The 27,595-nt window shown below is 40.5% G+C and overlaps 1 protein-coding gene, 1 long non-coding RNA gene and 6 other non-coding genes across 22 annotated transcripts in view; all 8 read right to left on the bottom strand.

Moving 5' to 3' along the window:
* Positions 1-132: 132 nt before the first annotated feature.
* On the bottom strand, positions 133-6,413 carry LOC144508531 (uncharacterized). The gene is made up of 9 exons (XR_013500297.1): positions 5,743-6,413; positions 1,870-1,932; positions 1,610-1,685; positions 1,337-1,416; positions 1,075-1,150; positions 800-879; positions 569-613; positions 384-428; positions 133-244 (listed from the first exon to the last, which is right to left on the bottom strand). It is a non-coding gene; the product is annotated as an uncharacterized LOC144508531 (long non-coding RNA).
* Positions 680-762, bottom strand: LOC144508779 (small nucleolar SNORD12/SNORD106). The gene has a single exon (XR_013500342.1). It is a non-coding gene; the product is annotated as a small nucleolar SNORD12/SNORD106 (small nucleolar RNA).
* On the bottom strand, positions 945-1,033 carry LOC144508782 (small nucleolar SNORD12/SNORD106). Its single transcript, XR_013500345.1, has one exon. It is a non-coding gene; the product is annotated as a small nucleolar SNORD12/SNORD106 (small nucleolar RNA).
* LOC144508780 (small nucleolar SNORD12/SNORD106) lies at positions 1,215-1,301 on the bottom strand. The gene has a single exon (XR_013500343.1). It is a non-coding gene; the product is annotated as a small nucleolar SNORD12/SNORD106 (small nucleolar RNA).
* On the bottom strand, positions 1,480-1,568 carry LOC144508781 (small nucleolar SNORD12/SNORD106). The gene has a single exon (XR_013500344.1). It is a non-coding gene; the product is annotated as a small nucleolar SNORD12/SNORD106 (small nucleolar RNA).
* Positions 1,747-1,835, bottom strand: LOC144508778 (small nucleolar SNORD12/SNORD106). The gene has a single exon (XR_013500341.1). It is a non-coding gene; the product is annotated as a small nucleolar SNORD12/SNORD106 (small nucleolar RNA).
* LOC144508777 (small nucleolar SNORD12/SNORD106) lies at positions 5,879-5,973 on the bottom strand. The gene has a single exon (XR_013500340.1). It is a non-coding gene; the product is annotated as a small nucleolar SNORD12/SNORD106 (small nucleolar RNA).
* A 6,286-nt stretch (positions 6,414-12,699) lies between the features above and the next one.
* Positions 12,700-27,595, bottom strand: part of stau1 (staufen double-stranded RNA binding protein 1) — a 51,954-nt gene continuing 37,058 nt past the window's right edge. For 7 of the 15 annotated variants that reach the window (XM_078236529.1, XM_078236530.1, XM_078236525.1 and 4 more), the window contains 7 exons: positions 24,464-24,607; positions 24,230-24,376; positions 24,062-24,140; positions 18,266-18,597; positions 17,055-17,177; positions 16,791-16,876; positions 12,700-16,177 (listed from right to left, as the gene is read on the bottom strand). In XM_078236529.1, the coding sequence (XP_078092655.1) occupies positions 16,090-16,177; positions 16,791-16,876; positions 17,055-17,177; positions 18,266-18,597; positions 24,062-24,140; positions 24,230-24,376; positions 24,464-24,607 (999 nt within the window). In that variant the 3' untranslated portion in view covers positions 12,700-16,089. The remainder of the gene's footprint in view (positions 16,178-16,790; positions 16,877-17,054; positions 17,178-18,265; positions 18,598-24,061; positions 24,141-24,229; positions 24,377-24,463; positions 24,608-27,595) is intronic. The other 8 variants (XM_078236533.1, XM_078236532.1, XM_078236526.1 and 5 more) reach the window with 2 other exon arrangements.

Genomic DNA, 27,595 nt, shown 5'->3' with positions numbered 1-27,595 from the left:
CAGTTGAGCTTTTTATGAAACCGATTAGTTTTAAACAAACTTTCAAGTGTATGATCTCCGTCAAATAATGTAAAGATTTGCCTTTGCCATTCTTCTTGGCAATGTTTTGAATAAACACAATTTGAAAATGAGCCACGTATGTAAAAATTTATTAAAAATACACATTACAGCATCAAAGTAACTACTTTTCCCACAAACTGAGGACATGGGAGTTTTCATTTGAGGAGCTGCAGTTCTTCAAATCCTGTAGGTGGAAAAATACATGGTGAGTGAGTGCAGAACAATAAAAAACTTCCCCAAACTGCAGGTATGTACTGATGTCAGACAGAGATTAGCTTTAGAAATTGTCACTCAGCACAATCGATATGATGGGGAAAACCTACCTGCAACATTTTCAGTTGTTCTGCAGATCACTGCAGTTCCTTGGCCTATAGGGTAAAATAAAATACAAGGTTAGCAATACAAGTATATACACAACAGCTCAGCTTCATTGGCCTCACAGTCAGCCCAACCAATAAAGACAAGGGAAGAAGGAATTTGAAGGAGGAATTGCGTGAAAATCACTCACCTCCAATTTCAAGATTCTGAAATTGTCTCTCACGACCCATCTGACCTGCAGGAAGAAATACCACGTTGAATGATATAAAATGATGATGATTTTGCCCAAGCAAATTACTTTTCTAGTGTCAGAAGAAATTGGCTTATTTTACAAATCACCATGATCGATAAGACGGGGAAAAAAGTTGAGCATCATTCACTAGCCTGTAATAAACGTTTGCAGTGCAGAATATCTACATACCCAAGCTGTCAAGCAGCACAGAATGGCAGTCACATCATCACTCTGGATCGTAGAATCCGGCCTGAGCAGACCCTTCTACCCTGCAGGAAGAAATAAATCATGTTGACTTGACATAAAGCGACAATTTTGCCCCAAGCAAATTACTTTTCTAGTGTCAGAAGAATTTGGCTTATTTTACAAATCACCATGATCGATAAGACGGGGAAAAAAGTTTCAAACATCATTCGCTAGACTCTGTAAATGTTTGCTGTGTTAATGTTCGCAGTGCTACATACCCAAGCTATCAGTCAGCATTGTCATTCTGGATAGGAATGTCTATCGCAGCATCCGGCCTGAGCAGACTCATCTGACCTACAAAGAAGAAAGTACCATGTTGAGCGGCATAGAATAACAATTTTGCCCAAAACAAATTGCTTCTCTAGTGTCAGAAGAATTTGGCTTATTTTACAAATCACCATGATCGATAAGACGGGGAAAAAAGTTGAGCATCATTCACTAGTCTGTAATAAACGTTTGCAGTGCAGAATATCTACATACCCAAGCTGTCCAGCAGCACAGAATGGCAGTCACATCATCACTCTGGATCGTAGAATCCGGCCTGAGCAGACCCTCCTACCCTGCAGGAAGAAATAAATCATGTTGACTTGACAAAGCGACAATTTTGCCCCAAGCAAATTACTTTTCTAGTGTCAGAAGAATTTGGCTTATTTTACAAATCACCATGATCGATAAGACGGGGAAAAAAGTTTCAAACATCATTCGCTAGACTCTGTAAATGTTTGCTGTGTTAATGTTCGTAGTGCTACATACCCAAGCTATCAGTCAGCATTGTCATTCTGGACAGGAATGTCTATCGCAGCATCCGGCCTGAGCAGATTCATCTAACCTACAAGAAGAAAGTACATGTTGACCGGCATAAAATGACAATTTTACCCAAACAAATTGCTTCTCTAGTGTCAGAAGAATTTGGCTTATTTTACAAATCACCATGATCGATAAGACGGGGAAAAAAGTTTTAAGCATCATTCACTAGAGTCTGTAAATGTTTGCTGTGTCAAATATCTACGTACCCAAGTCGTCAGTTGGCATTGTCACCCTGGATGCGACTGTCTATTGCAACATCCGGCCTGAGCCTGGGGAGGAAGAAAAACAAATTTACTGAAAAAAGCCCACGCAAACAATCCCATAACATAGGGGCTGAATGACAATTTCTAAGGCTAATGACGTTGGACACAAGGACCACAATTTAAACTAGTTTAATAGTGGACGATACCACACCTGTGCTAGCTCTTTGTAAAAACTATAAACAAATATTCACAGAAACAGGAGTAGGCCATTCAGCCCTTTGAGCCTGCTCCATCATTCATCTTGACCATGGCTGATCATCAAATTCAATATCTTGACACCCCCCATATCCCTTTAACCCCAAGAGCAATATCTAATTTCTTCTTAAAATCAAACATTTTGGCTTCAATTACTTTGTGGCAGTGGATTCCACACATTCACTGCCCTCTGGGTAAAGAAACTTCTCACCTCAGTTCTAAAAAGTTTACCCTTTATCCTCAAACTATAACCTCCAGTTAACCTCCAAAGATGTGCGGGTTAGGTTGATTGGCCAGGTTAAAAATTGCCCCTTAGAGTCCTGGGATGCATAGGTTAGAGGGATTAGCGGGTAAATATGTGGGAGTAGGGCCTGGGTGGGATTGTGGTCGGTGCAGACTCGATGGGCCGAATGGCCTCCTTCTGCACTGTAGGGTTTCTACGATTTCTGGACTCGCCCGCCATTGGGAACATTCTTTCTGAATCTACCCTGTGAAAATTACAGCACAGGAACAGGCCCTTCGGCCCTCCAAGCCTGCATCAACCATGCTGCCCGACTGAACTAAAATCCCCTATCCTTCCGGGGACCATATCCCTCTATTCCCATCCTATTAATGTATTTGTCAAGACGCCCTTTAAAAGTCACTATTGTATCCGCCGCTAGAATTTTATAAGTTTCCAAGAGATCCCTTCTCACTCTTATAAACTCCAGTGAATATAATCCTAACCGGCCTGCCATCCCAGGAATCAGCCTGGTAAACCTTCACTGCACCCCCTCTACAGCACAGACAATAAGTAAACCAAAACTGCACACAATACTCTACCTGTGGCCTTACCAACACCCTATACAATTGTAACAAAACATTGCTATCCCTATACTCAAATCCTCTCGTTATGAAGGCCTATATACCATTTGCCTTCTTTATTGTCTGCTGTACTCGCGCACTTACTTTCAGCAACTGATGCACGAGGACACCAAGGTCTCGCTGAGTATTCATCTCTCAATTTACACCCATTCAAGTAATCTTACTATTATTGCTACCAAAGTGGATAACCTCATTATCAACATTATACTGCATCTGTCATGCATTTTATGCCCTCACACTCAGCCTCTTCAAATCACGTTGAAGCCCAACTTGTTCATGCCGCCCTCTTTTTTAAAACCCTAAGCTAATCCCAATTGCTCGCATTTGGCCCATATCCCGCTATACCCATATTATGCATGTAACTATCTAAATGCTTTTAAAAAGACAAAATTGTACCTGCCTCTACTACTACTACCTCTGGCAGCTTGTTCCAGACACTCACCACCCTCTGTGAAAAAACTGCCCCCTGGACACTTGCATCTCTCCCCTCTGCCTTTATCAACATTCCTATGCCCTCTAGTTTTACTCTGCTACCTTTGGGAAAAGATATTGACTATCTAGCTGATCTGTGCCCCTCATTATTTTATAGACCTCTATAAGATCACCCCTCAGCCTCCTACGCTCCAGAGAAAAAAGTCCCAGTTTATCCAGCCTCTCCTTGTAACTCCAACCATCAAGCCCCGGTAGCATCCTAGTAAATCTTTTCTGTACTCTTTCTAGTTTAATATAATCCTTTCTATAATAGGGTGACCAGAACTGCACACAGTATTCCAAGTGTGGCCTTACCAATGTCTTGTACAACTTCCAACAAGACATTCCAACTCCTGTATTCAATGCTCTGACCGATGAAACCAAGCATGCCGAATGCCTTCTTCACCACTCTGTCCACCCGTGACTGCACTTTCAAGGAGCTATGAACACATACCCCTAGATCTCTTTGTTCTGTAACTCTGCCCAACGCCCTACCATTAACTGAGTAAGTCCTGCCCTGGTTCAATCTACCAAAATGCATCACCTAACATTTGTCAAAATTAAACTCCACCTGCCATTCATTCGTCAGCCCACTGGCCCAATTTATCAAGATAACATGATAACATTGTGTAAATTTTATCCCTGATTAACAATCACCTTCAACCTGTGCCCTATTGTTACTGAACTTACTAACCACAAGGAAGTTTCTCTTCATTTTACTCCACCAAAATCCTTCATGATTTCAGTTGTCAACCGTCATTGCTGGTACCATTGGTTTAGCACAAATTAAAGCAAAATAATGAGCTACCTAAACTAAAATGATTTGACCACAACAAAAACAGTTTGGGAGAAAGCTGTATTATTCAGTTCGAGTCGACCCTTTTTCCATCATCGCCAATTCCAATATCTCATTGAATTCAAAGAAGAACAAAGAAAATTACAACTTCAGCCCTCCAAGCCTGCACCGACTTTGCTTTCCAACTTAACTAATGTCCCCTACCCTTCCAGGGACCACATCCCTCTATTCCCATCCTATTCTTGTATTTGTCAAGACACCCCTTAAAAGTCTCTACCCGTATCCGCTTCCACTACCTCCCCCGGCAATGAGTTATGGCACCCACCAGCCTCTACGCAAAAAATCCACCTCGTACATCTCCTTTAAACCTGTGCCCCCCCCAGTAATTGACTCTTCCACCCTGGGAAAAAGCTTCTGACTATCTACTCTGTCCATGCCTCTCATAATCTCTCCCCCCCCCCCCCGCAACCTCCGTCATTCCAGTGAGAACAAACCAAGTTTCTCCAACCTCTCCTCATAGCTAATGCCCTCCATACCAGGCAACATCCTGGTAAATCTTTTCTGTACCCTCTCCAAAGCCTCCACATCCTTCTGGTAGTGTGGCAACCAGAATTGAACACTATATTCCAAGTGCAGCCTAACTAAGGTTCTATAAAGCTGCAACATGATTTGCCAATTTTTAAACTCAATGCCCCGGCCGATGAAGGCAAGTATGCAGCATGCCTTCTTGACTACCTTCTCCACCTGCATTGCCACTTTGTGACCTGTGTACCTCAGTGGCAGATTTTGCTGATAATGCTCCCCTTGCTACAACTTGGGATACCTATGTACACTGAAGGTGCACATTTAGTGCAAGTAGTAAAGTAGAATGTGGCCATTTCAAAACCAAATGCTTGATCAGGAAGCAATGTTGAACAATGTTCATTCTAAATGAACAATTATTTTCCTGCACCAACAAACCTGGTACTGCGTTCAATTCTGGACATTACAGCTTAGGAAGGACTGGTCTGGGGAACCCAGGCAGACAAGTGAATGCTGTATGCCATGTAATTTCAACACTCAAGTAGTAATTTAACTGTTGTACATGACATCAAGGAGAATCAAAGGGAGAAAGAGGCCCCATTTCCACTGGGGAGATGGGGAGGGATAATCTAAAAATGAGAGCTAGGCCTTTCAGGGCGAGTCAGAAAACACTTTTACAAAGGGTGGTAGAAGCTTAGACTTCTCTTTAAGTAACACCTACCACTAGTCAATTATTAACCCAAAATTAGCCAGCAAAAGCATCTGTGGTTCACAATCGTCTGAAGGATACAGAACAAAGGCTGCTTTGAATGTTGGAACAGGTTTGATGGGCTAAATGGCCCACTCCTGTCCCTCAGCAAACAATCCCGCCAAAACAGAACACACGAGCCTTTAGAATCCAAAATATGCAGTAGATAAAATGATCAGCAATCACTTCGATGGATAAAAAGGAGCATTTTCTGACCAACCTGAAACATCCTGCGCAGCAGGATTTAGCACAGGAACACAGATTCGACGTCTGGACCAAAAAGTTCTGGGAGGGAAAAATAAAATGCACATTATTCACGTGGGCTATGGTCAGGAATCTTGCATTGTAACATCCCAGCTGATGTTTCAGACAGATTTTGACTTGTATTCAAAAAAAAATCAGCATCAACGATATGATGGGGAAAAAAGTTTAGTCATCACAAAACACCAGCAGAAACAACATTGTCAATAAAAAGTCTCAAAAATAAGGATTCGGAATGTCTGGTATTTCTGGTCAGCAGGGAAGCAGCAAGCTGGAACTATGAATGGGGGGAGGACCAGCCTCCACGTGTTGCTGACTCCTGGGGAAATCCTGCTTCAGATCCCCCCCAATCCACTTGCTCCCTCTTTAGCCCTGGACCCACTTTACTCCCTTCCTTCAAGGTCAAACTTAGTGAGTTTAACACCAGTTAGGTGCAGCAGGCAGCCAGTGTCCTGGGCCAGGGAAAGAACTCAAGACACCGACCGGCACACAAAAGGCGGCCTCCTCCCCGTTGCCGGGGGTGGACTTCCCCCCCCCGCCCGACAGACGCCTCAGGGGCCGCACATGCATGAAAGCCGGGGCCCAGTGAGGCCTGCACAGCCCTTACGCTCCCCTCCCAACACACACACATCCTCACTCACCCGCTCCCTCCCGACGCCAAAAGGAAGAGGCGCCGCCGCGCAGCCACTTATATAGCAACCGGCCAGCATTGTGACGTCAGACAGTAACGCGTGGAGCAGGCCGGCCAATCGGAAACAATCGGAGCGGCACGTGCTCAGAGCCAATGTAACAAATAGCCGGGGAATCGCTGCGAGGTCATTGACCTGAAACCCGCACTCGACATCTCCCTTTCGGGAGAGCTGTTGCGTGTTTCACTCTATCCTTGTGATAGGGACTGATACAGCTCCAGCAGACTCTGCCTTCTAGGCTTAAACATGTTCACGCACTGCCCGTAGCTTTCACCCACGTGCGGAGTAAATTTATTCTATCCGTCGGAAATGACGTCCTGCCTTCTGCTTGCAGTGTAATTTAACGGAAGTAAAAGCAAAATACTGTAGCTGGTGGAATCTGAAACAAAAACAGAAAATGCTGGAAGATCTCAGCAGGTTTAAGTCCGCAGGTTTAGCTTTCGGAGCGCTGCTCCTTCGTCAGATGGAGTGGAAACCTGCTCTCAAACTCAAACTGTTTGAGAGCAGGTTTCCACTCCATCTGACGAAGGAGCAACGCTCCGAAAGCTAATGGTATTTGCTACCAAATAAACCTGTTGGACTTTAACCTGGTGTTGTTAAAAATGTTACTGTGTTTACTCCAGGCCAACGCCGGCATCCCCACATCGCAAGAGAATAGAGCCAGAGTTTCGAGTCTGGCTGACCTTTATCAGAGGTAGCTATGCAGGGTTAGCTACCAGCGTGGTAGACATAAGCTGTCCGTGTTGTGCACTGGTATCAACTGCTAAGACCCAAATGGCATTTTGGATGACGCTCTTGAGGAAATGTCAACCTGACTCTAAACATTAGCTCTATTATCTCTCCGCACATGATGTCAGACCTGTAGAGATTTTCCAGCATTTTCTTTGTTTACTCCACAGGAGCTGGAGACTGGAACAGAAGTGTGGAATCTTACTTTTATTGATGGGGAGATCATGCAGAAGTTTGAATACATACACAGAATTTCTTTATCCACAGAAAAGAGAAACGATTTAAATCGAACACATTGTGCTAACAATGAGTTAAGGGCAATCATTATGATTTAAGTATTTACACCATTTGCTGTGTGATTTCAAAAATTCTCATCCTGGATGGAATGGCACTTCATCTCTCAAACCCAATGTAATTTACACTGCAAGCTAACTACTACTCCACCCCAACTCTATTTATTTTGTTTCTTGGCAACAAGAAAGTTCCTTAGAAATCTGACCTCCGCAAAAGTACAGGAGGTCTACGGGTAGCTGTGGTAAGGAACAAAGTAGGAGAGGGTGTCATTGACAGATTTTTGTGGGACACCCAAGATGAATATGTTTGCCATCTGGACAGTCCTAGTTACTTGTAAACAAATCAGTGCTGTTAAATTATGGATTCCAGGGCCCTTGTGCTTTTCCTCAAAAATTTGTCATTAAATCTAAAATAGGTGCTTGCCTGTGATTCATATTAGTGTCTTATGGCCTACTTTGGTTGCATTGTTATGGTGGTCTTATTGTGTTAACCTCAGGAGTCAATAGAATAGGAGCTGCTATGCTAGGAGATCTGAGTGCTACAGTTTATTACCTTCATATAAATGGAGCACCATTAACTGGAGTAATTTGTTATATCACAATGACTACTTTAATCATAGGGGATATCACCTTGAATTTAAATGAAAGGTTTCAACAGTAACAGTAGGTGATACAAACCCATACGAGTAACTCGTTTGTGTTTTTGCTCTGCTAAAGTCCTGACTGTCCTTGATCATCAACAGTATCACCTAAGGCCCTCGCAACATCGGAGAGTGATCACCAGCTTAAATTGGACTACATAGCAATGTCGGTACCAAAGAAAAGCAAGGCAGCGTGCCTTAATGACCATCATAGCTCTCCCATCCATCATTATGAAGTGCTGCAGGTTAGTCATGGCACAAATCAATTCTGGTCTCCCAGATTGCCTGGATCCACTACAGTTCACCGATCGCTGCAATAGGTTCACAGCAGATGTGAGCTCCTGAGCCACACTCAACCCTGCAACACCTGGATAACAAAGAACCCTATGCCAGGCTCCTCAGCCTTCAACACCATTATTCCTACAAAACTCATCTCCAAACTCCATGGCCTGGAGCTTGGTTCCTCCCTCTGCGACTGGATCCTAGACTTCCTAACCCACAGGCAACACCTCCTCCACAATCATCCTCAACACTGGTGCCACACAAGGTATATCCTCAGCCCTTTACTATACTCCTTATACACATACGGCTGTGTAGCCAAATTCCCCTCCAACTTTATTTTCAAGTTTGCTGATGACATCACTGTAGTGGTCCGGATCTCAAACAATGATAAGACAGAGTACAGGAAAGAGATAGAGAATCTAGTAAATTGGTGCAACAATAATCTCTCCCTCAATGTCAACAAAATGGAGATAGTCATCGACTTCACAAAGCATAGTGGAGCACATGCCCCAGTCTATATCAACAGAAACAAAGTGGAAATGGTTGAGAGCTTCAAGGTATCCAGATCACCAATCACCTTTCCTGGTCCCTCCATGTCGATGCTATAGTTAAGAAAGCCCACCAACACCTCTACTTTCTCAGGAGGCCAAGGAAATTTGGCACATCCACTATGACTCTAACCAATTTTTTTTACAGATGCACCATAGAAAGCATTCTTTCTGGTTGTATCACAGCTTGGTATGGCTCCTGCTCTGTCCAAGACTTTTGAATGCACCTACCTCGCATTAAGTTGATCTTTCTTTACACCTTAGCTAGGACTGTAACACTACATTCTGCACACTCTCCTTTTCTTCTCTATGTGCAGTATGCTTTGTATAGCACACATTAAACAATACTTTTCTCTATATACTAATACATGTGACAATAATTCAAATCTCACTCCTCAGTTTCCATCATACGCAAATCAGAAGTGTGATCGAAACTCAACATTTTCCACTGGAATCATGATTCACTCCCTTGTATATTTGTGCCATCTGGGAGCAGTGTATGATCTACAAGATGCATTGTATCAAAATTCCATGGAACTTCCAGGACTAAGAGGGGAATCAGGAGAACACAATCATCTCCGAGCCTCATTATCCTGATTTAGACTATAAACTGCAGTTCCTTCATTGGAAGTGTTCTAGAATTTTACACCTAGCAACATTAAGACTGCAGTAGTTCAATAACCAGAAGAATCTTCTCAGGATAACAGGGAATAGGTAATAAATGTAACCTTGCAAGCATAATCTATACTTGAACAACACACTGTTGGTCAGAGGTTTATTTACAACAGATGAATGCCAGACACTACAGAAATAGCTGGCCAATGCAAACACAAATTCCACTGAAATAATTACATGTCACTTATTGGGCCAGCTTCAGTGATTATGACACTTGATTTTGCTCATGAAGTCTGAACATACATGAATCATTCAAGGAAAAGGACTGACCTTCAAGTATTTTTGTGGCAAGTACTACAGAAGAACTGGAGAACTTTTTTAAAAAACTTCAAATATTACAAAATCTTTCTGGAAACTTATCCTTGTGTATCCATATTAGTGAATGCCAACGAGGAGGATGAAAGCATTTTGGTTGAAACGCCCTTTTTTCTCTCCCCCAACACTGGCCAACAAATAAGCAAATTCAACAGAAAGGGACGGTAAGACATGGCGAAACATTGGTTCAATGTTTTGACTTTAATATTCAGATAAAAAGTTGAGTTTGCATTGAGGTAAAAGTAAAACCAAGTAGCTGGAAAGTCCCTGGAGCAACAACGGTCCAAAAATTAAAATAATGGGGAACTTAGCAGTGTATCCCATTAATTGTGGCATGGAAGAATGCTGTGGAAAGTTACCATCAGAACTCAGAGGCAAGAGCATACTACAAGTTACCACCAACACGTCTCCTGTTCCACCAGAGGCCCAAACATCCTAGACCACTGCTATACAATATCAAACATGCCTACCGCTCTATCGCCTGCCCACACTTTGGCAAATCAGACCACAAGGCTGTGCTCCTGTTCCCGGCTTACAAGCAAAAACAGACAGGAGAATCCAAAGGAAGTCGTGCAACGTTGGTCTGAGGAATCGGATTATCTCCGACGGGGCTGCCTGGAGTCAGTGGACTGGTCAGTATTTAAAAACTCTGCGACCAGCCTGAACGAGTACACCATTACAGTAACGGACTTCATTAATAAGTGTGTAGAAGACTGTGTGCCAAAGAAGCAAATCCGTGTGTTCGCCAACCAGAAACCATGGATGAACAGGGATATCCATTGCTTGCTGAAGTCCAGATCGGAGATGTTCAAGTCAGGCGACATTGGCCTATATAAGAAAGCCAGATACGATCCAAGATAATACATCAAAGATGATCCATCAAAGATACCAAAAGGCAGTACCAGACCAAGCTACAGTCCCAGGCTAGCCACACCGACCCCCACCGACTATGGCTAGGTCTGCAAGAAATAACAGGCTACAAGATGAAGGCATGTAAAATTGCCAGCTCCAACGCACCCCTCCCCGATGAGCTCAATGCATTCTACGCCTGTTTTGAGCAAGAGGTCAGCGAGAGCATGCCCTCCAGCCAGGAAGAACCTGTTTCTGGGGTCACCATCGCATTTTTCAGAGCAGCTTTCTCGAAGGTCAACCCACGGAAAGCGACTGGCCTGGATGGGGTACCCGGACGAGCACTCAGATCCTGCGCGGATCAGCTGCGGGGGGGGGGGGGGTGGAGAAAAGAGACGGGGGTAGTCACAAACATCTTCAATCTCTCTTTACAACAATCTGAGATCCCTAACTGCTTCAAGACGATGACCATCCTCCTGGTACCCAAGAAAAACCAAGCAGCGTGCCTTAATGACTATCAGCTCTGACGTTCATCATTATGAAGTGCTTCGAAAGGTTTGTCATGGCACAAATCAATTCTAGCCTCACGGACTACCTGGATCCACTATTTTTCCTACCGCCGCAACAGTCCACAGCAGACGCCATCTCCCTGGCCCTGCACTCAACCCTGGAATACCTAGATAACAAGGACACCCATGTCAGACTCCTATTTATTGACGACAGCTCAGTCTTCAACACCATTATTCCCATGAAACTCATCTCCAAACTCCGTGGCCTGGACTTCGGCACCTCCTTCTGCAACTGGATCCTGAACTTAACTCCAAGACCACAATCAGCAAGGATAGGCAACACCACCTCCTCCCGATCATCCTCAACACCAGTGCCCCACAAGGCTGTGTTCTCAGCCCCCGACTATACCCCTTATACACCTATGACTGTGTGGCCAAATTCCCCTCCAATTCGATTTTGCTGACGACAACATTGTTTGAGATTCGACCCACTACAATGACGAGAGTGTACAGGAATGAGATACAGAATCTGGTGAACTGGTGCGGCAACAATAATCTCTCCCTCAATGTCAACAAAATGAAGGAGATCGTCATTGACTTCAGGAAGCATAAAGGAGAACATGCCACTGTCTACATCAACAGGGATGAAGTAGAAAGGATCGCGAGCTTCAAGTTTTTAAGTGTCCAGATCACCAATAACCTGTCCTAGTGCCCCCATGCCGACACTATAGTTAAGAAAGCCCACAAACGCCTCTACTTTCTCAGAAGGCAACGGAAATTTGGCATGTCAGCTACGACTCTCACCAACTTTTACAGATGCACCATTGAAAGCATTCTTTCTGGTTGTATCACAGCTTGGTATGGCTCCTGCTCTGCCCAAGACCATAAGGAACTACAAAAGATCGTGAATGTAGCCCAATCCATCACGTAAACTAGCCTCCCATCCACTGACTGTCTACACTTCCCGCTGCCTCGGCAAAGCAGCCAGTATAATTAAGGACCACACGCACCCCGGGCATTCTCTCTTCCACCTTCTTCTGTCGGGAAAAAGATACAAAAGTCTGAGGTCACATACCAACTGACTCAAGAACTGCTTCTTTCCTGCTGCCATTAGACCTTGGAATGGACTTACCTTGCATTAAGTTAATCTTTCTCTACACCCTAACTATGACTGTAACACTACATTCTGCACTCTCTCGTTTCCTTCTCTATGAACGGTATGCTTTATCTGTATAGTGCGCAAGAAACAATACTTTTCACTGTCTGTTAATACGTGACAATAAAATCAAATCCTGGTTGTAGATTAACATTTGAAAATTAAATCAGTGTGCAACTTATCTTCTCTCCAATGTAGTGTTAAAAATCAAGATTAATTTCAAACTTGAGTCAGCTATTTTTGATCCAATTTATAGAACACATTTTAGATTCATATTTAAGTACATAATTTCACAGGGCATTTAAAAACTAGAGGAAAAGGCAGATAAAATAACAATTGCTCTGAAAATGAGATGAGGTAACTTGTCAAAAAGGTACAGTTACTCCTATATTACCATGAACATCCACAGTTCCAATACCTAACCAGTTAATATTCCTGCAACATTTGAAAAACAAACATGCAAATAAGGCAGGAAAGCAAGAATTTGCACAATCAATAAGTATTAGAAAGCTGCAGGTACACATGGCAATTCAGCAGGCTCCTCAAAACCAAATAAGCGCACGAGGTAGTGCTTCCGGAGGTAATTTTGCAGGTTTCAAATCAGGTAACATGGTCATTCTGAAGTGCTTCACAAACGTTACAAGGTAGCTATACCATCTGAGCCATATCACTTGTCCCAAATCTCATACATAAATTCAAGCCAGGATTCTTTATTCTGCTATTAACAACTATGCTTTTGTTTCTTTACAACCATCAGCATTTGATCTGCCTTTTGTTTCATGACATCTTTGGTGTTTAATCACCCCTACCCTTCCCTTTTTTTCCTCCTGACCATCACCCTCATTTAACAGCATATAATCCATCACATTTCAGTCATATTGGACTTGAAACGTTAACTCTTTCTCCCTTCACAGATGCTGCCAGAGCTGCTGAGCATTTCCAACACTTTGCTTTTATCCAAGATCTTTTATGCTTGAGGATTGATGGGCTTTAAGTAGTCACGTAGTAGAGCACTGGCTGCTTTACTGGCATCTATTGAACAGTCAGTAGTGAAGGTATTTAAATTTATTTTACTTAAAATAGCAATCATCCAATAAATGCTGTCAATGGGGAATACAAAAGTGATTCTTCCATAAATTTGGGATAGAATTGAGAACACCACTTCAGCTGCAGCAGCAGAGGTGCCATCCTTAGGATGTCAGCTAATAGCTCAACCAATCTACGCCAAAATACATCAACTGGTCATACATCTCATTGCAGTTTGTGGGACTTTGCTGTGCATCAAATCACTACTTCAGAATAGATTTCTTGCATGTGAAGAATTGGAAATAATTCAGAAACATGATAAATGCAAGTCCATCAGAAATATTTTTGCTCCACTGGATTTACAGCCTTGCTCATTCAGCAGTCAACAATGAAATTTAGAAGTGTTTAATTTGATGAAATTCAATCTTACAATTCAAAGTTCCGCTGGCAGATTGAATCATTTGATAGGATGTTAAAGTCAGGTCGTCAAATACACTGAAGTGAGTTTAAGTCAGCTTTGAACTGTTTTATGTAGATTTAGTCTCAAAATAACAACTGTACATTCAAAATAGCAGCAATTTTCATTTAAAAGATCTACAGATGTAAAATTGCTTATAGAACTAGAATAATTGCGAAAACAGAATGGACCTTACATCTCAGGAAAGTCAAATGAATGAGAAAAGAGAGCACAACTAGAAAGATGTGATATAGGAAGCAAGGTGTATAGTTCCAGAGCAAAATAGATTCAATTCAAAGTTCAGTAGCATTATCCTATAGATGGAAAGAAATTCCAGGCACACTAAATGCAATTTCCAGCTAATCTCTCTCTCCTCTTCATCCTTTTCGCCTGCTAATCTTTTAAGTGTATTGCAAAAATGTATGGGAGATCGTGCAGTTATTTTTAGAACTTTTAAACACAATTTCAGAACCAAAGTTGCTCAGTACGTAATAGCTCATTCCATTTGGGGTCAAGCTCAAGAATGCTTTACTCCTATCAATATTTGAATCAAAACAGTTTTAAACAATTAAGTTTTAGTCAAAAGAACTTTTAATACAGTAAAGCTCCATTGTTCTCAATTGAATAATTTTTCAGAGCTTCAAATCTACGCCATTTTAAAAGTTACCAACTGTAGATACCAAAAGTCACCGAAGTGCAACTTTGGAGTAGTGTTATTGTTCAGGCCGATGCTGTTAAGTAAAAAAAAAATCCTTTATATTTAAAGGTTAGCTGTTCTACCACACACAATGGAGAAAAGCCTGTGGAGCTTGACTTAAAGGAGTTAAATGCTTCACTTACAATCAGAAGGCTTTAAAAAGTTAATCACTGGCATGTTTACAGCATTTTCCAGCAATTTTACATTTGTAAAGGGTATTGTGATACACAAAATAAGTACTGGAATAGCCTAGCACTTTGAAAACTAGATTCCAAAAAAATTGTATTGCAAGATAATCAGAACCTGCAAGATCTTTTCTTCAAAATAATCTTTTTAAAATGTTGTAGTTTATAAATTAAAGTTAAAATTGACAGTGGTTTTCAACTCCTTTAACTCAGCTTCACATTGATAAAATGTGTTATGCCAAAAAAAGCCACCAGTACTTTTGCACAAACACCAATGTTTACTTCTCCATTCCATAGGTACAATACATGGGAAGGAAAAAAAAAGTCCAAAAGTAAAGTAACAAAGTTTTGACTTAGTTGGCAAGGGTTCGTGCTTTACTTGGACAATAAGCAAAATGTTTACTGTACACACTTTGTGTACATCACATGGAACATTACATCAAAGCATTAATAAAGTACAACACAACATCTTACATTTTACCCTACACCAAGATTTACAGTAATCTGCAATTTCTGGTATAAGCTAGGTAACAGATCATATCCAACAATGTAATTCTTGTGCACTGTTGAAAATTACTCATTTATTTTTTATATAAACAAAGTTTAATATAAAAACAAAAAGCAAAGTTCTTCAGAATTACCAAATTAAAAAAAACCCTTTAGATTAAAAAATACAAACTTAACCTAGAACTGAGACTGAACATTTCACTTGATACCATCTTTTAAGGGTGAAAAAAAAGAGGCAGTTTTTAAAAATAACTTATTGAAACAGAACTCAATTTAGAGTTCCAGCTTGCTTCTTTCAGATATACAATTATGAAAATGCAGGCACACTACTTTTTAAACTAGCACCAAGTTTTGTCAAACCCAAATGGGGTTTGTGTTACTAACGGCCAATTCAGACAGGTACCAAATCATGAACTACATACATTGGATATGACCCTGATTTTGTTAAGCAATTTTTCAATCATCATGTAATGTACTATTGGAGAGTCATCAACAGAAATTCTAACTTTTTGCTGCTGGATATTGGTGTGAACAAGGTTCCAATGAAACATTAGGAACAAATTTCCTTCATCAAAAAAAATGAATTAATGTTGAAATGCATTACTATTTTAAAAAGTTAAGCAACTTAATGATTTAGATACTACAGCAAAATGCAAACTGTAGTTGTCTAAAACATAAGTTACATGTCACAGAACAGGAAGCATCCGATTTTCTCTGGTGCTTGGCGCTTTGGGTCAATAAAAGGCTTTCAGTCAGTGACATCCAGTGTTTGTCCTAAAGTGTTTGAGTTAGCCGGTTTGCTGAGAGAATCGCCATCAATTTCTTGTTTCACACATCTGAAAAGAAGCAATTGGTTTTTAATTTAATACTTCTGCAAACATTTTCCATAAAAAGTGTAGGTTTAAAGTTGTAAAACTTAAACAAATACAGTAGGTTATGAATTGTCCAAAGCTGCAGATGCTTGTGGATTACAATTGGTTTACTTAATAAACCAGGGAATCCAAAACTACAGTACAGGTGGTTATCATTTAGCCCAACATGCATCACATCTTGGGAATCATGGACTACACACACTTGTAAAAATGTGGAAGAATTGCATCCATAGAAGTCTAAACACACAAGTAATCGTGATCAGTTTTTTGCAAAAAGCATTTGCCAATCATGTTTAGTACAGATTTTTGAAAAAAGGACACATCCCACAGATTGCTCCACAAGAATGACATATCCCCTTAAATTATCCATGCAATCTCGGAACAAGTTTGTTACTGCACCTTCAATTTCAATATTGATTTCTTTTAATAATGTTGGGGTAGAATATCATTAAGTCTTATTCTTTTCTCCATTACCACTTACATACACAGAGCAAGAATAAAAAGCTATTCTCTTTTCAGTTCAATCCTTTTGCCATATATTCTCAAATCAGGAAGGCAAGAATCAGCTTATACTTACACAGCAATTGGTCCATTTCCTGTTCTTGGTATGTCTACATTTTGTTGGTCCAGCTCAGACAACAGTTTTAGGATATTAAGAGCAGCCTGAGAAGTAAATAGGAATATTTATTGCAAAAGAAAAGGCAAACTTTACATATACTGGTCTTAGAAAAGAAGTCTGACCCTCTATTTAAAGGTTTTTGGCTCAATTTATCAGTTTGCCAATTGAATAAGCAATAAGACATTACACTAAATATTTAAAAAAACATAAAATATCCTTTACCATATCATGACAGGACTCAACATCTTTTCCAATTCCGTGACTGATCAGAGGAGGTTGGGATGAACAGTTTATCAGAGACACATACTCGTTTTTATTGTTTTTTGGAAAATCTTTATATTCAACCTGAAAATAAATGACATAACGTGACTCTCAGAAAAAGTGACCAACAGTCACACTCAAATGATCTTTTAGAAGCTACAAGTGCTACATATTAAGCTGAACAAGAACACAATTATGGAACTGTAAACGATTGCACTGTGCAGAAGTCAAATTTGAAGTAGCTTGAATAAACACAACAGAACATGAGCAAATCTCAAATGTTAAACTTCCGACAATGATACAGAAAATAAATGTAGCTTGATATGCTTAAGAGTCACGGCTTCAAAAGCCTCAGGTATAATCTGGTCTCTGGTGATACGAGTCATCCTAACTGAGGCATGGAGTTGATCTTGGTTTCAGATAAAGCTCGGCACAACATCGTAGGCCGAAGGGCCTGTTCTGTGCTGTACTGTTCTATGTTCTAAGTGATTGGTGGGAGGGTGCAAAAAGGGAAAACGGTGCTGCTGATACCTAGAAAATAAACTATATGAGGCAAGGTTTTAGAGACCTTAAATGGCAGTCCCCTTCTCAAATCATCAACTCAAATGAGGGGTCACAGCCAAGGCCAGTTTGGCTCAGCATCCAAATTCGCACGTTAACAATGATTTCAATTGGATATCCGAAGACTACTGGTCCCTGTGAAAATTGTACCTCAGCACAAGTCAACACCATTAAGGTGAGGAATGAACTGAGAAAGTGAAAGAGGTGTGCTTGATTTTTGTTACACATTCATTACACTTACTTCCAATGCTTGAATTTTTGCTAGCAAGCCATTATAGAATCTTAATAGTGCTAATAATGTTAGCCTTGCTTCCAACTGCACTTAGAATTTACTTTCAGAAGCAAAATATGGAAAGTTTTAAGCAGATAATTCACTGCGTCCAATTGCATGGGCCATATTCAACATTAATCATTAAAAGATAAACTATATTTGTACTACACAATTTGTATTATAGAAAACAACCTATTTTTATAGCAGAGAAGACAGTATTTTGTTTAATACTTTTTCCATTTCAAGTACAAAGACAATTAATTTGATGGTGCTTTACAAACAAATTGACATTTCTGCCATGATAACTTACAGGACTAGCCCAAAGACAGATTCATTATACCTGTAATCCTTGAACACTAGCCAAAAAGTCCAACTGTTCCGAAGGTCTGGTAAGAGTGCTTTGTGGCTTGCGGGCTGCAGGATTGTTTTTCAAAATTGCTTCTGCAGTTAAGGACGTTCCGCCATATAGGAGTTCTCTTGCTATCATTGCGGTGACAGTGGCCATGGCTGGATTTGCTGCGGGCCTGTTGAAATCTTTGGTATGATGCCCTTGATTGACACCAACAGCCTGTGCTACCTCAGGAACCATAGGAAGGATTCCTGCAGGCAGTTGTTGGTGACTGGGGTAAGGCATTCGAAACTCATCTTCTAGACGCATGCTCCCATCTTTAACTGAAAAGTAGTACATTTTAGAATTCTTTACAATGCTTGAAAATACTTGACCGCTACCACAAAAGCAGTGTTACAGAATGTAGATTGTTTTTCTTTCAGTTAAATATTTGGAATATCGGACATGTCACTGTTGGTTCAAGTTTACCAAACTCACGTCTTTTTTAAAAATCATTATATATACACACATCTTCATCATAGCTCTAAACCAAACTTTTTTCCAGAAGCTTTATGTTCCCCAATAAGGTAAAAATTCCAGACCAGTTAAACATTACTTGATATCAATTTTTCCACAACTGAACCTTAGCCAGTGGCACTCTCTTGATCACTCCTCTTTCATAAAGAGATTTGGAATCTATCGAGTCTCCTGCAATATTCAGTCAGTACAATTTTTTTTGACTTATTAGCTCAAAAGGTTGTAATTTCCCAATCATAATGATTGTATACAAAGTACTGATCTCCCTCATACTCTAGCAGTTTGGAAAAACCTCAAGTGCTGGATCTAAAAATGGAACAAAGAAGCAATGCCTCAGTTTAGTGATATTCAATGTTAGATTCAGTACTTAGGAGATAGCATAAACCTCTGTCCAAGACAGAAAGATGCCATTCGCTGCATCATGCTCGAGCCTGCTCTTAAAAGGGGGTATAATGGCCTCATTCTGCTCTTTCCCCATCTTAAGAATTCACTGTGTAATTAGGTCACCCCTACTTCTTTTATTACTTTAAATCTGTCCTCGAAGTGCTGACCATTGTTGCCACTGCAAACAGTTTTTCTTTATTTACTAGGCCAAAATCTTTCAGGGTTTTGAACATCTCCATTAATTTTCCCCTCAATTTATTCTACTTGAAGAAAAACCACCCGAATTTCTTTGGTCGCCAGTATAAAAGTAGTTCTTCAGCCCCGATACCATTCTACTAAACATCCTCTGCACCCTTTCAAAAAGTTATGACACCCTTCTGAAAGCAAGGTGCCCAAAATACAGCCCAAACAAAAATTTGAAAGGCTTTCTTGCTTTTGTATTCTTTCCTTGTAATTCATAAATGGGTATGATCCCATGTGCTTCCAAGTGCCAGTTAATTTTTCCCAGGGTCATTGTCATTAGGCTGACTGGTGGACAGTTGCTGGATTTAACCCTCTCTCTCAGGAAAATAGGAGGTGCAAGTCATTCAAATCCTTGAGCTTGGTCCAAACAACTAGATCATGGCTGACCTTTTACCTCAACAGCATTTCCCAACTATCACCCTTCTGAGACCTTCAATCAAGTCACCCCTCACCCAACTCTAGTGGAAATAAGACCAGTCTATCCAAACTTTCCTCGCAAGACAACTTGCTCATTCCAGGTATCGATCTAGTAAACCTTCTTTGCATTTACATTCTCCCTTATATAAGGATACTAAAACCACACAGCATTCAAGATGTGATTTCATCAATGTTCTGTGTAACTCGAGCATAATATCCTTACTTTCATGTTCAATTCCACAGAGATAGCATTCCATTAACCTTGTTAATTGCTTGCTGCATTTTGCGACTCATGCACGAGAACACCTAGATCCCTGTGCACCTCAGAATTCTGCGATTGTTCTCTGTTTAAGTAATATTCTGCTTTTTTATTCTTCCTGTCAAAGTGAACTTTGCATTTTTTCACTTCAAATTCCATCAGCCAGATCTTTGCCCAACCTATCTGTATCCCCTACCGACGTCATGAGCTCCTTTAAAAGGACACCCAATAAATTAGTGAAACAATTTCATTTTCAAAAAAACCATGCTGATTCTTCCGATTATCCCGAGTTTTTCTAAGTGCCCAGCTATAATCTCCATAATGATTAATTCTTACACCTTCCCCACGACAGATGCTAACTGGCTTCCCATTTTTTGGCGCTCTCACTTTTTGAACAGAGGGGTTATATTTGCTACTTTGTAGTCTGATGGAATTTTTCCAGAATCTAATGAATTTTGGAAACTTAACACCAACGCATCCACTACTTCATCAGCCATCTAAGACCCAAGAATGGAGTCCATCAGGACCCACACACTTGTCAGCCCACAGCACTATCAGTTTGCTCACTACCACTTCCCTAGTGATGGTAATTTCACCAAGTTCCTCCCTCTTATCTACCTCCCTACTTACAGCAATTACTGGAATTTATTTATATCTCCATCGCCATTTCCTTATTATGTACTAGTAACTCCTCATTGTCACAAGAGGACCACTCACTTTTCCTTTTTAAATACCTGCAGAAACTCCTGCCATCTGTTTTTACGTTTCCAGCTAATTTCCTCATGGTTGGTCTTTTTAGTCATTCTCTCCCATTATTTATATTCTGACCAATCATTTGACCTGCCACTCATCTTTGCCCAGTTTTTTGTTCCCCCTCAGGTTGATGCTTTCCTCAACTTCTTTTGTTAAGCACAAAGGGTGGGTCATTCACTTAGAATTTTTCTTCACACTAGGAATATACTTATTCTGAAATATCCCCTTAAATGTCTGTCATTGCTTCTCTTTTGATCTATCCTCTAGCCCGGTATCTCAGTTCACTTCAGCCAGTTCAGGTTTCATGCCCACAGTCACCCTTATTTGAGTTTAAAATACCACTCTTAGGCCCACTCTTCTCCCTTTCAAATTGGATGTAAAATTCAATCATATTGTGGTGGCTGCAATGAGGAGGGCCTTTACTGAAGTCATTCATTAACCCTGCCACATTACACAATACCAAGTCTAATTTCTCACCCAGGCTACCACTGCCAATCTGATTTTTCCAGCTTATATGGAGATTAAAATCATCCATGATTATTGCTGTCCCTTTCTTACAACCATCCAATGTTTCTTCTTGTATACTTTATTCTACTGTGGTACTGTGAGGGGCCTAGAGACTACTCCCACTAGTGACTTCTTTCCCCTACTATTCCCCATCTCTACCCAATTCTACATCTGGGTCTCCTGAACCAACGTCATTCCTAATGATTCCACCAATGACATCCTTGATTAACAGTGCTATCGCTCTACCTAGCTTCCTGTTTTTCTTGTGTGTCATTAATCCTTCAATATTCAGGACCCAAACCCTGTCATCCTGCAGCCATGTCTCCATAATGGCCATCAGATCATATTGATGAGCTTGAATGTATTCTATCAATTCATTCATTTTATGTGCAAATACAGAGCCTTATTATCTTTGTAACATCTAGTTTTGATTGGTGGCGTATTCTCAGGCCTTTTCCCTGTCCCTTCCTGCCATTCTCTGATGCTCATTTGCCACATCACTATTTTACTCTCCTGTCATGACTCGATTCCTGGATTTGCTAATCTACCCAATTTTGATCCCTTACTTCTTGTTTAGTTTAAAGCCTTTATACATCCCTAGTTATGCAGCTTGCTGGAACACTGGGATAATCTACCCCTGAGCCGTGCTGGTGACCAAAAGTACAGCCCTCACTTTCCCCAGTACTGGTGGGAGTGCCCCACAAACTGGAAATCTCCCATACCTTTGAGCCATGCATTCATCTCTCTTACCCTATGCCAATTTGCATATGGCTCAGTTATAATCCAGGGATCGATTGAATCCCTATATTCAGCTCATTGAGTCTACACTGACTCTCCAAAAGAGGATTTTAACTGTGGCCAAAGTCTCTGCAATTTCATCCTTGCACTGATCAGCAGAGGATGGATCCCATCCACTCTGGGTTAACTTTCTGCTTTGAGCACTGTTAACCTGAAGTGAATCCTCCTCCTTTGCTGTGATATCAGTAGCATCCAGTCCACCAATAAAGAGTGATGCAAAGTATTCATTTAGCACTTCAGCCATGCCTCTACATGATGATTGGTCCCTAATTGACCCCAGCCTTTTACTGTTAGTAATGAGTTCTACATATCATCTCATTTCCCTCTTCAGTTCTTATGTACTCTACTGAATTATACGAATATAATAATTACCACAAAATTCCTTTTTGGACCTCATCTTAATTTCATTGGGCCAAATTTTGCAGTCAGCTGTGAAGAGCCATTAATTACACTTGCCCAGAGACTGTGGGCTTTTGAACTGGAACTCTGTAGTTATTAGTGAGCCAAAACAACATGATGCCTCCTGCAGGGGAGCTGGGACCTGTATGACTGGGGCAAGCCAAATTGCAGAATCCTTCAAGACAGAGTATAAATCATGAAATACAAGTTAAAATATTAATCAAATGCCAAACATATACAGAAGGCAGGACTGAAAATAGGAAAAGATGGATGGTATTAAGAGACATGACAAAAAAGTAAAAATAAATTTTACAATTTAAACATTATTAGGAGATTTTATAAGGAAGCAGAATCCACACTGGGCCAATTAATTTTCAGCCCAGAGAAGTTGCTGGCCGTAATCAAGACTTAAAACACCATCAAAAACTTGCATCTGAATCGATAAGTGCAACTTTTGTCATGTTTATCGGTGATACTTGCATGAAAGATAACAAGTTCACGCATTTTCTATGCATTTGATTTTTAAAAAGTTTTTTTTACTATTGTCACAAGTAGGCTTACATTAATACTGCAGTGAAGTTACTGTGAAAATCCCAGAGTCACCACATTCCAGCACCTGTTCAGGTACACTGAAGGAGAATTTAGCATGGCCAATGCTACAATGGGCTACATCCCAAGATGGCACCGGAGCGAGGGAACTTTGCAAGCTGTGCCCAGCCTACCTTTTAATTCTATCTTTTACTCTTGTTCTATGCTTCTAAAACTTCATTATGACTGTAACATTACATTCTGCACTCACTCGTTTCCTTCTCTATGAACGGTATGTTTTGTCTGTATAGCGAGCAAGAAACAATACTTTTCACTATGTTAATACATGCGACAATAATAAATCAAATCAAAGCACCTAACCAGCACGTCTTTCGAACTGAGAGAGGAAACTAGAGCAGCTGGAGGAAACCCACGCAGATACAGGGAGAATGTGCAGACTCCGCAAAGACAGTGACCCAAGCCGGGAATTGAATCCGGGCCCCTGGCACTGAGAGGCAGCAGTGCTAACAGTGGGATCGCTTGGCGAGATACTTGTGGTAAAGCTTCTGGAGGGGCAACTGTAATAAAAGCTCTCTGATTTCAGCATATAAATATCCTCTGTAGATGTTGGAAGTAGCTGTTTGATTTACTCAATGATATTTGCTGCTACTTTTACTGCAAGAGTTCTGCCTTGGAATATCCTAGCTATCACCCTTGTGGGAATGTATTTAATTTGTACCTGGCCACATCTTTCAAGATCTCCTATTATTCATTGATCTTACCTGATCGAATGGGTTCCAATCTAGATTGGCTAGTTCTCTTAGGAACTGACTGAAATCAGATCCCCTGTGGTATTTTTATATTTGGTTGCTTATTTTCTCTAACTACATTGAAACTAATTCTGGGATAATAGTTTCTTACAATATTTCCTCACTTGCCCCACTTTATTCTAGAGCTAGGTGCAGTGTTTCTATGCAACATACCTGTTGTAGCATCTTCTACAGACGAACCAGGCTCAAAAAAGGTCACTTTCCGTCCTTTAACAGGATCTTTCACTGTTGGCTTAAAAGAAAATGAAAATTTCTTCAGAACAGACCTTGGAACTCGAGACAAACTAGTTTAAATTTAATTGATGAAAAAAAAAAAATCACCTTTTCTTCAGTTTTCAAAGCTGGTTTAGGTGGCTGAGGCTGGGGAACTTTAAAACCTAAAAGCTCCAACATTTTCTCAGCTGCATTTCGCTTGGCAACTTTCTTATTTGGGCCCATTCCTTCTCCTACTTGACCACCAACTTTAACCTAGATAATGGAGTAAAGTTTAGATTATTTGGGATTGTACAGATCACAATCTGTAGATAATCAAATAAATTATGTAACAGTTCTCACCCGCATAACAAACTCTCTGAGGCGAGGAAGGCCTCGTTCTACCATTAATGTATATTCAGGCTCCTTTTCTTTTTTTGCTTGCTGAATTTGAGCTAGACGGCTGATTGGATTCATTCCTTGCCCATACTCTGGACTTGTCTGTAGCTTAAAAATAAAAAAAGATGCAAGCTCAGCATTTCAGCACTATTCAAATTAAATCAATGGGTGAGAAGATGAGTAAAATTGGTTTAAATTTTGCAGCCAAATTTGAAAAGCCAGATTCTGTTTTGGTCCACGTGCAGAAATGACCGAATGTTAAATTTAAAAAAAAATTAAAGTGCTGAATCTTGCAGATTTTGTAAACACTAAAGTGGCTTTGTTTTCCCTCAAGTTCTTTATTCATTGGCCTCAAGGTTGAAAGGGCCTGTTCCCAACCCTCTACCAATAATTGTTACTATTGGTTGTCAGAAAGTGGAGTAAATAGTCCAAAACTTTCTGCCCCTATTAGCTCACACTGATCTGAGAGTTCATCATGCACACAGATACGGTGCTATCTTCCAACTAGCCAAAGGAGTAATCAAGCTTTCTAAGAATGCTGTTTTTTGTTTTCAACCAATAAACTCAACTCAATTGAATAGACTAATAATGACAATTGTACTCGTCCAAGACTAGTCATTTGTTTAGCAAGAATCAATGTGTACGACAGTATTAAAACGCAGAAAATGACAATTCAGAATCTATTAACTGTAGCCAAGTATTCATGAAGAGGATACAAGGATAAGGTTTGATACCAACAGCAAGTTAGCTTGTTATTCATGCTGAAATCAAATTCAACACAGGAAAAATATCTATCTTTGCTGCCCACAAGAATTATGTGAAGCTTAAGCCACTGCAAACCAGATGCAAACCTAGTTCACAAAGTGATGAATTTGTGTACTTTTTTTCCCGAAAACCATGAGGATAGTTGGTATCAAAAAGAAAACTACACACACGGGTATCTTATATTCCTATGCTTGACATACATGCAAACACCACCAAGAGTACTGAAAGTAGAGAATCCCCTGTACCAAGATTCAGAGGCCATTTTATTTTTTTCTGTCCAATAAGAAAGGAAAGTATAATGCAGAAGCGTTCAGAGAAAAATAAATGCAATTCAGGAACTAGATTAAGTTCTGAAGACAGACACACTTAATTTGATGCAAGACAGAAGCTATTATTTTGGTACGAGAAGTTGAGATAGTGGACAAAAGCATGCTTTTTAACCTGGGCGATCAACAAAGAACGAGAAAACAATTACAATCTCCAAGCTTCAGGTGAGCATGAAAATTAGACATTTCTTCCTGCACAGACCCAGTGATTCCAAAACCAATAATTATGTGCAGATCAATTCTAAAAAAAAAGCATGATGATGAGCAAGTGATGGAAAGTTTAGATGAGGATAAGTAGAACACAAATATTTTTGCAGAACAAAGCTGTTCAGGGACTATTCACATCACAGTAACATCTTTGTCAAACAATGGCCAGGTTAGAACGTGGTGGTGCAATCACATATTTGCTCAAGTTTTTTGGGGATATTTTGGCGCAATTCTGAACATTAGATAACTGGGGTACAGCAGTCTGTGGAAGGAGCACGAAATATACCAGATACTAAGTTTCAAATTACATTACCTTGATGACTGACCAGGCATAGAAAATAGATAAAGGGAGTTTCTCTCAACACCGGAAACTGTTAAAACATGAATGCTGAGTCTGATTTATGTCCCTTAGTACCTTACCCAAGTGCCCATGATTCACACAGGGACTTTGACAGCAAGTGCCCACAGGATTCCCAACTGAAGGTCAAAAATCAGCCCAATTTTTCCTTCAGATTTTATCTAGATATTCATATTTCCAGGAGGAACCAATAAACAACAATCAGTCCCAAGGAATCTGATATTCCTTTTCATTATTCAGGGAACAGTGACCTGTGGTCAGCCAGTTCAGCACCATTGCCCCACAAGGCTGTGTCCTCAGTCATAGGTGTGCAAGGAGTATAGGAAGGGGCTGTGTGGCCAAATCCCCCTCCAACTTGATTTTCAAGTTTGCTGACGAGATCACCGCAGTGGGTTGGATCTCAAACAGTGACGAGACAGAGTACAGGAATGAGATAGAGAATCTGGTGAACTGGTACGGCAACAATGTCAACAAAATGAAGGAGATTGTCATCGACTTCAGGAAGCGTAAAGGAAGCTGCCTACATCAAAGGGGATGAAGTGGAAATGGTTGAGAGCTTCAAGTTTCTCGGTGTCCAGATCACCAACCTGTCCTGGTCCCTCCATGCCAACGCTATAATTAAGAAAGCCCACTAATGCCTCTACTTTCTCAGGAGGCTGAAGAAATTGGCATATCCACTATTTCTTTCACCAACTTTTACAGATGCACCATAGAGAGCATCCTTTCTCTCTGTATCACAGCTTGGTATGGCTCCTGCTCTGTCCAAGACTGCAAAAAACTACAAAGGGTCATGAACAAAGCCCAGTCCATCACGCAAACTAGCCTCCCATCCATTGACTCTTGTCTACACTTCCCACTGCCTCAGAAAAACAGCCAGTAAATCAATGACCCCATGCACCCCAGACATACTCTCTTCCACCTTCTTCTGTCGGGAAAAAGATACAAAAGTCTGAGGTCACGTACCAACCGAGTCAAGAACAGTTTCTTCCCTACTGCCATCAGACTTCTGAATGGACCTACCTTGCATTAAGTTGATCTTTCTTTACACTCTAGCTATGACTGTAACACTCTCGTTTCCTTCTCTATGAACGGTATGCTTTGTATAGCGCGCAAGAAACAACACTGTACTAATACGTGACAATAATAAATCAAATCAATTCAGAACCACAGAAATTTTTCCCCATCTTCATGATTCAGAAGCTTTACACCAGCCATCACCATGTCAACAGATTGTTAAATCTGGTCCAGCAAAACATCTAAGTTCTACTGAAGTACTTGAAGAAAATGTGCTGAATATGAAATGCATGATCTTCACAAATTTCCCGTCCATCAAGCATGGGTTCTCAGTTTTTAAATCCGTAAAAGGTATACCACATGTCCCATTACCTTATCCAGTTTTTACTTTTAAAGGAGTGTCCATGCATTACTGCTAACACATCT

This window comes from Mustelus asterias, chromosome 20 (genome assembly GCF_964213995.1).
Source record: "Mustelus asterias chromosome 20, sMusAst1.hap1.1, whole genome shotgun sequence".
NCBI classification, from domain to species: Eukaryota; Metazoa; Chordata; class Chondrichthyes; order Carcharhiniformes; family Triakidae; genus Mustelus; species Mustelus asterias.
This window is presented reverse-complemented; position numbering and strand designations above follow the sequence as displayed.